General features: G+C 54.7%; 1 protein-coding gene across 2 annotated transcripts in view; it reads right to left on the reverse strand.

Moving 5' to 3' along the window:
• ANO1 (anoctamin 1) overlaps positions 1-15,794 on the reverse strand; it is a gene marked incomplete at both ends in the record, with an annotated part of 164,967 nt that overhangs the window by 24,511 nt on the left and 124,662 nt on the right. For both annotated transcript variants that reach the window (XM_079708287.1, XM_079708288.1), the window contains 4 exons: positions 1,966-2,040; positions 3,187-3,264; positions 5,343-5,414; positions 8,001-8,083. In XM_079708287.1, the coding sequence (XP_079564413.1) occupies positions 1,966-2,040; positions 3,187-3,264; positions 5,343-5,414; positions 8,001-8,083 (308 nt within the window). The remainder of the gene's footprint in view (positions 1-1,965; positions 2,041-3,186; positions 3,265-5,342; positions 5,415-8,000; positions 8,084-15,794) is intronic.

The raw sequence follows: 15,794 nt of genomic DNA on the forward strand, positions 1-15,794 counted from the left end.
CCCAGGGGAAGGCACCGCCCTGGGCTCCGGGATGTCCCTCCTGCCTGTGTGTGGAGGTGCAGACGGGGCGCCAGGACTGCAAGGTGACTCAGCATGGTGCCCCCTTTCCCTGTCAGAAGGCCGGTGCACCCCCATGACAAGCCCTATAGCTGTGTTCCCTCCTGGGTGCAATGCCCCCTCTGGAAGGAAAGGGCTGTGAGGGCCAGGGTTTGGTCATTGTGTTCATACCAGCATCTCCAGGGCCAGGAGCATGGGGGCACCTTGTAGGTGCTCGCCTGCTATTTGTTCGGAGAATGAAGCTCCCGAGTGCAGGACAAAACTGATTCATCTGTGATGGGGTCCCCAGTACCTCAAGGGTCAGCTAGTTCCCTACCCACTGTCCCACCTTTGCGGCAGTGACAATGTGCCCATTTCCCCGCCTCTCTGCAGACGGGGGTGGCCAGATGCAAGCAGAGGTGTGGGCAGGCCTTCTGGGAAAGCACATTCAAAGAGGGGCTGCCTCCACTGGCCTCTGTCTCCTTCCCCTTCCTCCTGCCTGGAAAGTGGAGGTGATATTGGAGGTGGGGCAGCCATGTTGTGACCAAGAGGGACACAGGCACAGGACAGGTGCACAGAAGGCCAGAGACACCTGACGGAGGTGCCAGGCCAGCACTCCACTGCCCACCATCTTGATCTTTATTATGAGAGTTTCAAGAGAAACTCAAACCCCCCTGAAGACTAATCAAGGAAGTGACCCGTAACACGAGGGCTCTTGTCCAAACTTGCCATGGCACAGAAGGGCCCACAGCCTCCCACCTCCTGTCATCCCCTCACTGGACCTTCTGTGCTGACATTGCTTCTTCTCTGCCAGGAGGGGCTGAACCTTGGTGCCTGAGTCCCCCGTTTCCCGCACCCCGTCCCCTGTCGGGTGAGCCTCGGGGATGCTCCGGGCAGGGACCCCGTCATCCTACCTTACCCTGCCAGCACTCCTGTGCATTTGGGGGGTGTGCTCCAGGACCCTCAAAACACGGCTGGGCCCACTGCCACCCAGTCATCCTGACAGCCCAACGGCCCTCCCCCACCCCCCAGTGGCTCCCAATCCGTGGTCTTGGGGGTCCCCACCACAGATTTCTTTACATCAGAGAGATCCTTCTTGCCATGTGAGAGAGCGTTAGGGGAAATGGAGTCCTCCCTCTGCTTCCAACTGTTCAGGTTAGGGGGCCTCAGATGCCACCCCCAGTGGAAAACCAAGGCAAGCCCACCTGTGGGTCTCCAAGTTCATACGGAAGGGCGGGGGGTGTCTCAGGGCAGACTATCTGCCTGGCCTCTGGCCTGGGGATGGGGTGAGACCTCTGGCCTCCGTCTCCTCATCAGCAGGAGGGGAACAGGCAGGTGTGAGGCCCTCAGGCCACTGGGCACAGCCCAGCCCTTGGTCCACGGCGGCCATGCGGATGACCTTGATAGCAAGGTCATCGCTACACTGACCACAGGTGGCCCTGACCCATTGTTGGGGGGGAATGAAAGCACGGCTAGCATGGGCCTGAGGCCTTCCAGGGATGCAGCCCAATTAACTGGGGATTAAAATCCCCTAATAGAGCCGGCCACGGTGTTGGCAATTTATTCAAATCAGCAGCGGCCGGATGAGCCTGGTGTCACGGGCCCTCCGTCACCTGAGTGGCATCATCCTGATTTTTGTCCCGTGTGTTCTTCACTTACTGGTTTTCTTTAAAAGCCCCCCGTTTTGTCTTAAATAATACCTGTGAACTCCTGGGTTTGAATGACTACTTACTTATATGTGTCACTCTCAGAATGAAAGATGCGTGTCGGGGACCAAAGGAAACCACCGCACGGGCCCCAGGGCTTGGGAAGTCCCCTGGGGGTCACTGCAGCCTGGGATGAACACAGCTGCCACGAGGATGGCTGGCCCCATCCAGGTGAGCACTGCACACCTTGGTACACCTCCCTCCTTTACCTCCCAGAGCTCACCATGAAGATGATGGAGACCAAATTGGTGAAGTAGGCTGGGAACCGGTCTTTCCAGGTCAGCTTCACCTTGTCTGTCTACAACACGAACAGGGCTGGGTCAGCGGTGGGGACCATCCCAGTGGAAAGATGTGTGTGTGCACGTATGTATGGGCGCAAACAACTTGGACAACAGAAGCACAGTTAAAAAGAAATGATGATGAACAAGTGCAAACATCTGGCATCCGGGGCCTTATCCCCGATGAAATGATGCTACGAAATGATAGAAATAATAATAGTTGTCTAAAAAAGTGAGTCCTCTGTGTACGGGGCGTGATGGTGCCAGAGGCTTTTCTAAATTAGATGATCAGACCCCCGTCTGGGAGAAGCCTGGACTCCTTTGCTTGGCTGAAGGTCTCATTTCCAAGGCCAGAAGATCTAAGCTGTTTTCCTTCACCACCCAGACCATAATAGTACATTTCCTTTGCAGAGCAAGTTTTTTTTTTTTTTTTTTTTTTGCGGTAGGCGGGCCTCTCACTGTTGTGGCCTCTCCCCTTGCGGAGCGCAGGCTCCGGAGCACAGGCTCAGTGGCCATGGCTCACGGGCCCAGCCGCTCCGCGGCATGTGGGATCCTTCCAGACCGCGGCACGAACCCGTGTCCCCTGCATCGGCAGGCAGACTCTCAACCACTGCGCCACCAGGGAAGCCCTTGCAGAGCAAGTTGAAACAAGCCACCAGCACTCTAAGTTCAAACGCTGCCTGCCACGTAGCAATGGCGGAGAGCGGGGACACGTGGTCCGAAGGCTCTGGCACAGGGACAGCAGGGTCTGGAGGGATCTGAAGTGGACGCTTGTTGCTAACCTGGGATGTTTCAAGAATGGGGTGGATTTTTAACTGGAAAAATGCATGGACGAGGTCAAAGAATGCTGGCAGGCATGACACCCGAGGCCACACATTCCAGGGCAGGTGGCATGCATGTTAATGAGACCAGGGACCGCTGGCAGGCAGCTGTGACAGGCACATTTCACAAGCTCCAGAGACAGCCGAGCTCCCCCTACGAACCCACCATAGCCATGCAGACACATCTCAACACACGTCACAGCCCGTGGGTGCCGAAGGAAGGCAAAGGAACGTGGATGTGAATGTTAAAAGGATAATACAGCAGTCAGTCGGTTGAGGAAAACACAGTGGACTTTGGTCGTCTGCAAACACTCAAGCCTCGCGACGGCCCGACGTGACATGTACCAGTTTCACCCCCGCCATGGCTGTCTTAACCCTCTGCCTCCATTTGTTTGCTGGCTCCTCCGGACGGTGCCGGCGCTTCTGGGGCGGGTGGAGGAAACAAGAGAGCACCGTGGGGTGAGACCGCCACCCAGGCCCCCATCGGCCCCCTGGGCAGCCAGCGCACCCCTGGCTGTGCCGGCTGCTGGGGCTGATTCAGGCTCTGGGCATCTTAAACCCATCAGAGATGGCAGAGACCCACATTCTAAAAGAAAGGCTGCCACAAAGGTAATGGAAATGAAAACTCCAGCCTGGACGCTCGGTGGGCTCCATGGGGCCCCTCTCACCAGACGGTGGCCGTAATTCAGACGGTGCATCTTATGCAAAGGCGAGGATGACCCTGAGCATTTTACACCAACGTGAAGGAAGCCACACTCAGAATCCTAACACGTCAGTGAAGGGGTGGATCTTTTCTTTCCTAAACAGATTTGGTGCCTTAGCTGGAAAAATGAAAACCACAAAGTTGGGAGCCAGGGAAACGGAGGAGAAAATCAAGGGAGGGTGTGGCCCCACGGAGGCATTCAGGGCCTGGCGTCACCATCAGAGGCTGGCAGAAATGAACCCCGACCTTTGTTGTTCTGGTGATCAAAGAGCTCGGGTCAAAGCCAAGAAGCAGAGTGACCGGGAATCTGGCACGGCTGCCCAGGCCCGGCACTCGGGCTTGGTCGAGCCCCGGACTTAAGTGGATGTGACGTGGGCCACCGAGCCGTTTTCTCCTTAGGAAGGAATGAAATCCCAACCACGTTCACGCTACGAGGGGCCACCGTAAAGCCGTGGGGTGGACTGTTGGGGGGCGAGGATGCTGCACTGCACGCGGGTCGTGGTGGCTCACCATGGGGGCCTGGGGGCTTCAGAGCAGCGGCGACCACGCCTCTCCCTTTAGGAGAGGGGACGCAGCCCATGGGGGGCTCCTTGTTGGAGCCCTTGGTTCAAGGCCACAGGGCGGCTGCTCCGAAGGCAATGTGCTCGGGACATGCGTTCTGATGTGTTAAGTTAAAAGGACAGTCTTCTCATTTTGGGGTGAGGACTCACGCTTTTGTGGTTATTTTCTCTGCACCCTCGGTCCCTCTCACACTCTGAGTTCCGGGAAGTGCACCCGCTTTCTGGCTGCAGGAGGACTGAGCTGGGCTTTTGCTCTGTTACGGGAACTGGGGCCCGAGAGGGGGTTTTGCTGCACCCACTTTGCCCCCCCAGAGGGGACTTTTGGTAATTGGGACCCCCAGCCACTCTGTACCAGCAAACTCTGTCCATGGGACACAATGACAAGAAAAGATCGATGCAGGGGTTCGCTCTGGTCACTCCCGGAGGCCAACGGTGCAGGTGTGACCCAGAACACCGGGATCAGGGAAGAGTGTCCTACAATTGCTCCCTGTCCCTTCAGGACCTGACTTTCCAGCCTCAGTGAGAGGTTGACAAGGGCCCGGGTGCTCTGTGCTTGTCCCATGTCATATAAAAAACCTCCATTAAAAAAATAACCGAGCACCCCCAGAGGTTTGTGAGAATTCAGGCTGCAAACATGACTGCCAATTTGAATGAAAGGTTTTGGGGAAAAAGAAAGGCATTTGTTATAAAAAAGGTGATGGCTTCAGGAACTTCACAAAAACACTTCTCTCTCTCATTCTCATGGTCTGTGAGTGAGACAAGGAACTGGCCAGCTGCTCAGGGACCCTGTTGGGGCAAAACCCTTCCAACCATCACTCAATGTAGAACTGGAGGGCTGGACATAATGACCACCCAGAGCAAAAAAGCTGCAAAGCTACTCGGTTCTTGATGTTGAAATGTTGGCTGAAGTTTGAGATCACCCTCAGGATAGATCAAAAAGGTAGATCTCTACTCTAGCAGGTTTGACAAATCGGCCCCTTGCTTGTTTTATAAATAAAGTTTTATTGGAACACAGCCAGACCCATTTGTTTACCTGTTGTCTATGGCTGTATTTATCCTACAATGGCAGAGTTGAGTTGCTATGACAGAGGCCTGCAGGGTCTAAAATATTTACTATCTGGCCCTGTCTGGGGGCCGGCCCCCCCAACTACACAGTGTTTGCTGATCCCTGGTCTGAAATGTTGATGAATGTAGAATGTTTTACTTCTGGGAAAGCCAACTGGCAGCGGCCACCGTACCTCTTTGCTTTTGGATTCTTTCCTAAGAGACTTCTCCAAAACTCTGGCTTCATATTCGGCTCTGGGATGGTCCTGCAAAAGAAACCAAGTCAGCGGGGAGCCTTTGTTAATTTTGTGAGTTTGAGACCCTCAAGAGGAGCACGCATGGCAAAATCAGCCCAGACATTCCCTTGGACACCCTTTGGGGTCAGTTCCTAGCTGGCTGTTTGTACCATTTCCAATTTAGAACTCATTGTATGCAGTTCATCCAGAATTCTCTACCTTGTGGGGAGACCTAGCCCACTGGGAAGGCCACAGAATCGGGCTCTGTGTCCTGCAGGCAGGTCAGTCTGCACCAGGCTGCAGCCCATCCTGCAGGCCACTCACTCTGAACACCCAACCATGAACTGGCCCCTGAGAATATCCTATCTGGAGCTGTGGGGGTCAGAAGAGATGGCAGTAAGTGACAGCAAGCGGGGGCAGACCAGAGGCACCAGACCTCGGGAGAGCCCAGAGCAGATCAGCGAAGGGCACTGGAACAGAAGAACAGGGGTTAAGAGAGACCCAGAGGTGGGGGAGGAAACGGAGACCCCTGCCCGCCGTGGAAGAGCTGCAGGGAACTGCTCAGCAGAAACAGACGGATCAGGTGTGCGAGAAGGTCCCTCTCCCGGGGGAGACAGGCTACTGGAAGACAGAGGAGTGACAAAAAATTCCAAACCTTGACAGCCTCCTTCCGGGAACCAGACACGTAAAACAAAAACAAAAAGATTTCATTACTAGTGTTGTTTTTTTAAGAAACAGGCTACGTCTGCTAAAGATGATATACTTAAGAACCTGGACGAAGGTAGTTGGACGTGGGTGGATAAGGAGGGCTCACTAAAGGCTGATGCTACTTTAGGGTGACCGCGTGTGTTGCTGCTTCCGCAGGTCACATGTTCTAGGTAATTCCCGAGGGAGTGCTGGGCTGAACTGTCTTAGACTCAGGGAAGGAACACACAGGCCAGATGACTGGGTACACAGGCTTCCTTCTGCTCCGAGAGTGGACACCTGGGGTCACGTCGTGGAGAGGCTGCCCCTTCGTCTCGAGTGACCACCCCAGAAGAGGCCCTGGCCAGCCGTGGGGGGCTCGCTTTCGGGGACTCATTCAGGGTCCTTGGGGACCCGTGCCCAGTGGCTCTGATTGCCACCCCACCATCTAGGGTCTGAGCCATCAGGGTGAAGAGTTCACGGGATGGGTCCCCAAGGGATCGAACTGCCCCAACCCCAGGGACATCATGAAAAGGGATGTTCTAAATCTACTTCCAAAATAACAAGACAACACTGCTTTTTGTTCTATTTGAATCTTTAGAACACGCTCTGGCAGACAGGTGACCCAGGGCCCGTCATGGGGAATGGCGTTCCACGCCTGTCTCTGCCCCTAAGGAGCTGCGTGGCTCTCCTTGCATCAGCCTTGGCCCCGCCATCTGTGAAACGGGACGATGAGACCCACTGGGGAAGAGGCTGAACCCAGAGGTGGGAGACGGGTTAAGGGACACCCGCTGGTGCCACGCCCTGCTTGAAGTGCTTTATATCTGCTGACCCAGGGAGACCCCCTCAAACCCTACTCCTCCATCCCTGTTTGAGAGGTGAGGACACTGAGGCACAGAAAGGTTAAGCAACTTGCCCCAGGTCACACAGCGAGGGTGGTGCAAGGACAGCCTGATCCCAGAGGTCGTCTCGTCTCCACTAAGCTGGTGCCTCTTCCAGCAAACTAGCGCCCTTGTCTGTTGACAATACTTTCAGCACAGAGCCTGCACAGGGGATTCTCAGCTACACATTTGGTGGAAAAGTGATCCAGTCTTCGAAGGAGTGCGTGTGTGGGGAAATATAATAATAGGGATGTTTAAAAAGATGATGGAAGAGATTTTCACATTACAGTGAAAATGGATGAGCAGTTTCTCTTTAAAAAAACTGAGCAAAAGATTTCATAACATGAAGCTGTGGTCACTGTGGCCACACCTAATGGCTCTGCTATTTGGGAGACCTTGTTCCTTTTTATTCCCACTCATAACATGGGGATTCTGGCTGGAGCTGGCAATACGGAATGGGGCACTGGCAAAGTTTCTCCTGAGCAACCCTGGGGAGGGGGGGTCCACCTGCCATTGCAGTGGTCATTCAACCCCGAATGCCCCTCTCTTTGGTGCACGAAGATGCCCAGTACGTGGCTTCCCTCTACTAGTGAAGGATCTGCCCCACTTCTCAGCCACGTCCGACTGCAGGCCAAGAGCTGGCTCTGAGGATTGTGGGTTTGGCACCCGGGGCAAAGCCTCACGGCTGCCTTTGGGGATTCAGCCTCATGGGTGGTGGTGATCCCCTCCCCAGGCCCGCGGTGCTGCCCCCAGACAGGATGAGATCAGCATGGTGAGCCTTGGCCTGAGTCCCCAACCACGCTGCTGGGTGGTGCGTCCATGTGAGCATGGAGATCAAAAACACTAGAACAGACATCATACGGTTGCCCTGGCAACTGCGGGGGATTCAAACATCAGGGACGTGAACTGAGAGGCAGGCAGGGAGCAGCCTTGCCTGGGCTTTAGGACCCTATAGGGCTTCCACGTGAGTCTCCCAGAAGCAACAGGGTGGGGGCCGCGGGGGACACGCGGGAGGGCACGGGGTGGGGGCGCAGTTGCCAAGCCCACTCACCTCCTCCTCCTCGAAGCCTGTGAGGTCCCAGCGGTAATTGAGCCGCATCTGTTTCCGCTTCCAGTGCTCCATGAAGGTGGCGGCTGCAGGGAGGGAGGAAAACCAGGAAGTTAGGGGCTCAGAAGCCCCACAACGTCAGATGCCATGAAAGCATTCTCCTCTTCTGCACCATTTGGTAAGTGAGGGCAACAAGTGCTGGACCAAGAACTTCACATGAATTAAACTGTTCAGCTCTCCCACTGACCCTGTGAGGCAGGGATGATCTATCGCTCATTAAAAAAAAAAAAAACTTATTTATTTGGTTTATTTATTTATCTGGGTCTTAGTTGCAGCAGGCGGGCTCCTTAGTTACAGCACGTGGGCTCCTTAGTTGTGGCTCGCTGGCTCCTTAGTTGTGGCATACGAACTCTTAGTTGCAGCCTGCCTGTGGGATCTAGTTCCCTGAGCAGCGATCGAACCCGGGCCCGCTACACTGGGAGCGCAGAGTCTTATCCACTGCACCACCAGGGAAGTCCCTATTGCTTACTTTACAGTTGAAAAAGCTGAGGCACAGGGGAACCGAGTCCCAGCCAAGGTTATTCTGCCAGCCGGTGAGGGGCTGGGCAGGCTGGTCCCAGAGCTTTTGCTCTTAACCATCCTGCTCCACTGATCTTGGGGACCCCAAGTCACAGGTGGGGTCAGAAAGAGTGAAAGGGGAGCCAAGGTCACTCACTCAAGCTTCAAACCCCTGCAGGTGGCCCGACTTTAGAGTTGCACTCTTAGCTGCTACATCCTGCTTTGTATTCCCAACAGACTAAGCGTAGTTCAAATGCCACCTCCTCCAGGAAGCCTCCGATCATCCCCCTCAGTGTCAGGAAAGAAACCAACTCCTCTTGGGACCTCTCCTGTTCATGCTGTTCATGCCACCTTCCATTATGATCCCTGTCCCATGTCTCGTGGCCCTTCTGGGGTGTGGGGCAGGGACGGGGCCTTGTCATCTGGGTCCCCCATGGAGAGCCCAGTGTGGGGCACAGACAGGTGCCTCAAGAGAGCTCACTGAATGAATGAATGGCTTTTATGGGTAGACACTTGCAAATGGAGATACCACTGACTGAAACATTTATCATTAATTCTTCCCACCCATGAGGGAAAATCAGCAGAGGCTGAGGGCTGGAGTAGTGATAAGGGTGGCCATAAAGTTAAGCAGAGCTCCGGATTCTTGAGCTGCTATGTGCCAGGCGCTGTTCAAAGAGCCATCACATGAAGTGTTAATCTCATTTAAACCTCATAGTAACCATAGGAGGGAGCTGCTATAATTGTCCTCATTTTACAGATGAGAAAACTGGGGCTCGGCAGAATTAAATGGCTTATCTGATAAGTGGCAGTGTGAAGACGGACATTCAATGAGGACTTCAGTGCAAATTCTCCAATATCATCCTTCACCAGGAAAGAATACAGGCGTTGGACCTGGCAAGAGATGCGTCTGAATCTGACTCACCTCCTGGTTCAGAGAACACGCCCGCCTCCCCATTAAGGTGAGGTGAGAACAGGGCCTCCGAGCTTGCACATATCTGCGCATAATGGGTATCTGCCCATCAAGTATTAGCTACTGTACCAACCAGGTCCTGCCAGGAAACAGAAACCTCTTAGGTCTTTTGGACTGGGGTAATTTAATCCTGGCACTTGGCCACATAGACAATGGAAGAGCTGAGAAGACAGGCAGCGGATGGTGAGACCACCCAGAGATTAGCGATAGCAGGAAGCTGCTGCCTATCTAGGGGTGGCAGGACAATGGGAGGTGGTGTCCCCAGAGCCAGAAACTGGAGCTGCCCAGAAGCTAGGATCATGGAGGAAGGGCTTTCTGGGGGGAGGTAGAGCCAGGGAGAAGGCGAAACCTTTGCCACAGGTGCCCCAGGAAGCAGAGGAAAAGGAGGAGAAATACCCTGACTTCTCCCTTCCTCCCGCCTTCTGATCCGCCCCCCATCAGGGCTTCCCATTGGCTGAGTCTTCCAGGAAATGGGACAGCAAGGGAGCCTGGGAAATGTAGTTCCCTGCGATACAAATGTACTCTCAGCAGACACATATGGCTGGTGGGACAGGCCCATCTGCAGCCTGCACCGCCTCCTAAGAAGGAAGGTGTGAGGATGTTTCCTTCTGTCTCTTTCAACGTGTCCCTGGGTCACTGTAGTGGAGGCCCTTGGTTGGGGCCCATTCCCACACCGCCACCAGTTCTGGAAGGCCTGTCTCTCCTTCACTGTGTTCCGACAGCTGTCTCTCTCCGGCCTCCTCTGCCTGCCCATGGCAAGGCCTCCTTTGAGACCTTGGGCTGAGTGGGGGAGGAGGGCTGGCTCCATGCACAGCAGGGAAGCTGGCCTGTTAACCTTCCCTGTCTCAGCCTCCCCATGTCTCCCCATTCCTAGGCTCACCGACCCACACCTCTACCTCCTGGACCTCCCCCTCCCTCCACTCACCAGCCTGCAGTGTGATAACTGTTACCTTTTAATGAGGACTCAGCCTGCACCAGGCTCTGTGCTAGTGATTTAGCGACACCAGTTACACGAACCCTCAAAACAACGCCATGCAGTAGGAGTGATTTCCACTCACTGTTTTACAAATGAGGACAGAGACTCAGAGGATTAAATGCTCTGTCCAAGGTCAACTTCAGGTTAACAGCAGGAGTGGGATTTGAACCGAATTCTATTTGACCCCAGAGTCTACACTTAACCACCATACTTGACCGACCTTCTGCACAGATATTTGATTTTCTTTACGGGAATAACAACTATAGTCGTAATAAGTCGGATGATTACAGCAAAACTTGTATTGCCATTTTATGGATGAGGAAATGGAGGCACAGAGAGGTTAAGTAATTTGTCCAAGGTCACACAGCTAGGCAGCTGGTATTTAAACCCAGGCATTCTTGCTCTAGAATTTTACAGTTAAATGTCTTAAGATAGATACAAGGGCCCTCTCCCAGGGGTATCTGTAGGTTGACCAGGATCGAGACTGGACCTGAGGTCACACCTTGGAGGCCAAGGAGTGGAGATGGTACATAGACAAGGTTTGTTGTGCTCGGCTATGTTTAAGAAATGCAGGAATTTTATATAAAATCATGAGTTTCCTCCTTCTCCTTTAAAAATCATAAACTCTGGCACCAGAAGGCCGGAGCCGAGGAGTGACAATCCATTTGTCAAGGTTTGGGCATGCCTTCTCTGCTGGGCCACAGACCCCACCATGCCCTATTGCCTGGGCTCTCTGGCTCCGAGTTTGCCACGCCTTTGCTCTGCAGCAAAGGGGCAGAGCTGTGACATTCAGTCTTGGCCAGTAGGACGGGTGATGGGAAGGCTCATGCTGAGTTGGGGGCAGTCCTGAGGTCTCAGCTCAGAATCAGGCATCGTGAGCAGCAGCGTGAAAACTCACCTGCTACTGGACTGGGCAGAGGCAGGAAGAAAACCGAGGGCCCCTGCTTTGCAGCTGTGCTCCTGCAGCCCTCCCCCTCTATACCAGCCATGTGGACAGCAGCGGGTCCTGCCAGGTTCCCATCCCTTCCCTTCAAGGTACCCAATCATGGTTCTCCTGGCTGACGTGCCAACTACATCACACAGACGTAACGTGGTGTCTACCTGGTGTCAGGTGCTGGGTATGCTTGGGGCATCTCCTTTCATCCCACCCGCAAGCCCTCAGCGCAGAGATAACGCACTCCTTCACACCGATGGGTAAACTGAGACCCTGAGGAGTCAGGTGACTGGTTAATATACAGCAGAAACCTGGATCCAGGACTTCTGACCCCAAGATCGACTGGGGTTAGGGGTGTGGCTTCACCCACATGAGGACAAGCTGTGGGCCAAACCCGGTCCAGGGTACAAAAGACATGAAGAGATGGCCTTGACCCCAGCAGCCATACGAGGGGGCCAAGGAGAAAAGACCATCCCCCCAAACTCCAGAGCCCAGAGGGCAGTGCAGCAGAAATCGCAGGTAGTGAAGAGGGAACCCAGGCCAGGGTGCAAGCAGGTGTTTGAGCTTCTCCCTTCAAACATTTGTTTTAATGACACAGTGTTAGACAAACACATTCTTCTAGAAGAGCCCAGAGGCAGCAGGTGAGTGATGAACCCTGGATCTACCCTGGTGGCGCAGTGGTTGGGAGTCCACCTGCCGATGCAGGGGACGCGGGTTCGTGCCCCGGTCCGGGAGGATCCCACGTGCTTGGGATCCCCTTGGTTGGAGCCCATTCCCACACCACCACCAGTTCTGGAAGGCCTGTCTTTCCTTCACTGTGTTCTGACAGCTGTCTCTCTCTGACAGCTCGAAGCAGGTATGAGCGTGGGCATGGGCCCGCGCCCCCCCACCTGCCTGTCAGACTCAGTCTCCACGTGTGTACAATGGGCTTGATAACAGTGCCCACTGTGGGGCCTACGGTGAGGCGTCCATAAGCCGATGCGCCACGGGGCCCAGGGGAGGGCCCACCCGTGGCGAGGGGCTCGACAGAGGAGCGGTCCCCCGACCCGGCTCACCTGAAGGATCTCCACCGCTTCTCATTAAGTGTCTGACGATAGAACAAAACGTATGGTTGGTTCCATTTATACAAAGCATCCAGAATATCTACAGATAAATCCACCACAGAGGCAGAAAGCAGACTGGTGGTTGCCAGGGGTGGGGACAAGGGGAAAGGGACAGATTGTTACATGGGCACCAGGTTGCCACCTGGGAGGATGGCGGTAATGATGGCACGACATGGTGAGGGTACTAAATGCCACCAAACTGTGCACTTAAAACAGTTAATTCATGTTACGTAAATTTCACGTCAATTAACAAAAGAAAGAATCACAGAACAATGGGTACAGATTCTGCTTATGGGCTTAAGTGCCCCTGCTGTAGGCTGGAGCTGCAGAGAAAATGGACCAGGACACACCCGCATGGTTACGTGGGGCAGGGGCAATCTGTCCATTTCCCCCAGGATTTCTTATAGAGTGTGGGCTGTGCCGGAAGCCCCACCGCAGGGGGCTTGCTGAAATACAGATTCCTGGGCACCACGCTGACCTGGAATCTCCGTTCTGGACAAGCTCTGCGTGTGGCGCTGTCCACACAGGCGTCTGGACGCACTGGCCTATTCACTGTCTGCCCTTTCCTTCCATCCATCTCTCTATCCATCAGATGAGCTGCCGGTCCACCCCGCACAGGACCCCGGGGCTCTGCTTCGGCTCTCCTCCCAGGCCGCATCCCACCCTACCTCCCTCGGGCCCTGCTTGACCTCTCCAAACTGCTTTCACTCCTAGGCCTAACCCCAATTTCCCTAATTCTGGATGCTTCCTGGGCTGGCTGCTGACCTCCCCCTGCCCCCACCTTTCTGAGCTTTCACCCTCCCCTGAAATGCTCCTGATGACCCTGTGGCACGATCTTGGACGTGTCATTAGACGCTCCTGGTTCGGCCGCCCTTTGGTCTTTTGTGCCCGTCGGAACCTCACAGGCTCTCAGGCCCGCCGTGGGAATCTCACAGGCCACGGAGGGAAGGCTCTGACGGATGCTGGGGCGCTTCTGCGGCTGCCCGGAGAACAGCCCCGTCTCCCTGGTGAGGTCCAAGCTCCTTATGGGCTGAGGTCTTGTCTCCCAAACCTGTGCCAGGCACTCTTGAGCCGCGGAGGCCCCAGGGGGCAGGCAGGGCCGCACCCTCCTTAAAACAAGACCCCTGGGAGCAGAGACCAGCTTCTCAAACCTCTGGCTCATGACAGTCCGACGTCTGCTCAGCACAGACTCCTTTCTCTGAATGTGGAGATCAGAGATGCATGTCCTCGGGCTGCAGGAACCGGACAAGAGAGTGACCTGAAACTGAGCGGGGCCCTGTGGGGCTCCCTGGCACGGAGGCCCTTTTTGTCCCCCATTTCTTATAGGCAAGACTGCAGCAGCCCCCGTGACCATCCCTGAGTTCCGAAGGGTGGATTCAAACAGTTGCTAATCAACGGAGAAGCAGCCAAGCAACCATCCGAAGCAAGATTAAAGGGACCAGAGAAACTCATCAAGATCAGGAGACAACCGCTGGGCTTCCCTGGTGGTCCAGTGGTTGAGAATCCGCCTGCCAATGCAGGGGACACGGGTTCGAGCCCTGGTTGGGGAACTAAGATCCCACACGCAGTGGGGCAACTAAGCCCGCGCGCCGCAACTCCTGAGCTCCGCGCCTCAACTAGAGAGAAGATGGCGCACCGCGATGAGGATCCCGCATGCCGCAACTAAGGCCCGATGCAGCCAAAAATAAAATAAATTAAAACACCGGGAGACGACCACCTGAGATGAGATTAAGGGAGTGCAGGCCCTGCTCACCACACCCTAATCTTGTCAGAGAACCCCCCGCCCCCTGCCTTTTGAACCACTGCTATAAAGCCCTTCATCAAGTCCTCTGGCAGGGGACACACACAGTTTTTCGAGGCAGAACCGGTGTGGCCCCCTTTGCCTGGCAAAGCAATAAAGCTCCTTTTCTACTTCACCCAAAACTCCGTCTCCGAGATTTGATTCGGCACTGGTGCCCAGAGAGGCCGAGCTTTCGGTCACAAACCCACCTGTCGGCCCACAGGGGAGACAGGGCTCCCGCACAAAGGCCCCCCACCCTTCATTTTCTCACTGATTCTATTTATCTATCCCCTGAACGAGTGTTTGCTCACAAACCCACTGCTGGCCTTTTAATTCCAGCAGAGACTCAGTCTCTCTCCCTCCATCCGCACTGGGTGACTCAGCCGGTGACCTGTCCACTCCATTCAGAGTCTCGGGTGCAGCCCCCCCAGGAGGGGTTTCAATCACACCTGTCACTCCACTAATGCCGGGACCATCTTTCTCCAGCTCCTTGCAGGCAGGCTTAAATCAAATAACCCCCTTTGTTCTGCCTGGAACTGACAAGGCTTTAAAACCCCATTATTATGCCATAATTTCAGAAAATTGATCCCGGGCGGGAACAGCTAAATGGAGCTCAAAGTTTCTTTGTGTGACACCTTACTGAATGAAGGCTTTGAACTGTCATAAATCCCAGGCAGGGGAGAGCTCAGCCAGAGCTCACAGGCTCCAGGACCCGCGGGTCAGCCTCTGGGCAAACCAGACCCCACAGTGGAGCGGAAGCAACATGAAAACAGCGGCCAGAGGTGACTCCTGGGGCGGTAGAGCCCCGCTACTGTCAGTGTCAGGTTTCGGGCTGCTCTCTGTTACCGTGCGAGCAGAAGCGTTAGCAGCTGGAGGACAGGAAAAGAAAGGACACAGTGGGAGAAGAAACACCAGTGGGAAAATGATCCTTTAGAGGGTAATGAACAAGTAATTGGATAAGGGACTTAAAAAAACCCCTCAACAATGGCAAGCTCGCTGCTAATTACACCTGGGGGACGATGGAGGGACTGAGTCTCCCTCCACCCTGGGGGCAGGGACGGGTTGTCAACAGGCAACGCTCAGCCCAGCAGGCCCTTTCCTGTTGCTTCTGGCTTGACTTATAATAAGCTCCTCTTTCTATAAGTGCTTCATGAGAGTGGTTTGGCTTTTTTGTTGTTGTTTTTTTCTCCCCCAAATGGGGCTGTGTAGACTGAACTTGCCCTTGACAGACAGGCACCTCTGTTGTCTCCTACGGTGGAAGTGGAGCTGGAGGACGTGGAGACAAACAGCGGAAACACAGGTTTGCCCGTTTCCCTGCGTCTTGGATAGGGGAAGGATGGGACCATCTGTTTTTCTCCCAAGGACGGGGCTGCTGGTAAGGGCTGGCCAACACCTTTGAGGCTGTGAAGTGGTACCCCTTTGCACACAGTAGGTGCTCAATAAAGAAGCATGATGTGACCAAGCTGGCTTCATTGA

Source organism: Hyperoodon ampullatus, assembly GCF_949752795.1.
Source record: "Hyperoodon ampullatus genome assembly, chromosome: 7".
Taxonomy (NCBI): domain Eukaryota; kingdom Metazoa; phylum Chordata; class Mammalia; order Artiodactyla; family Ziphiidae; genus Hyperoodon; species Hyperoodon ampullatus.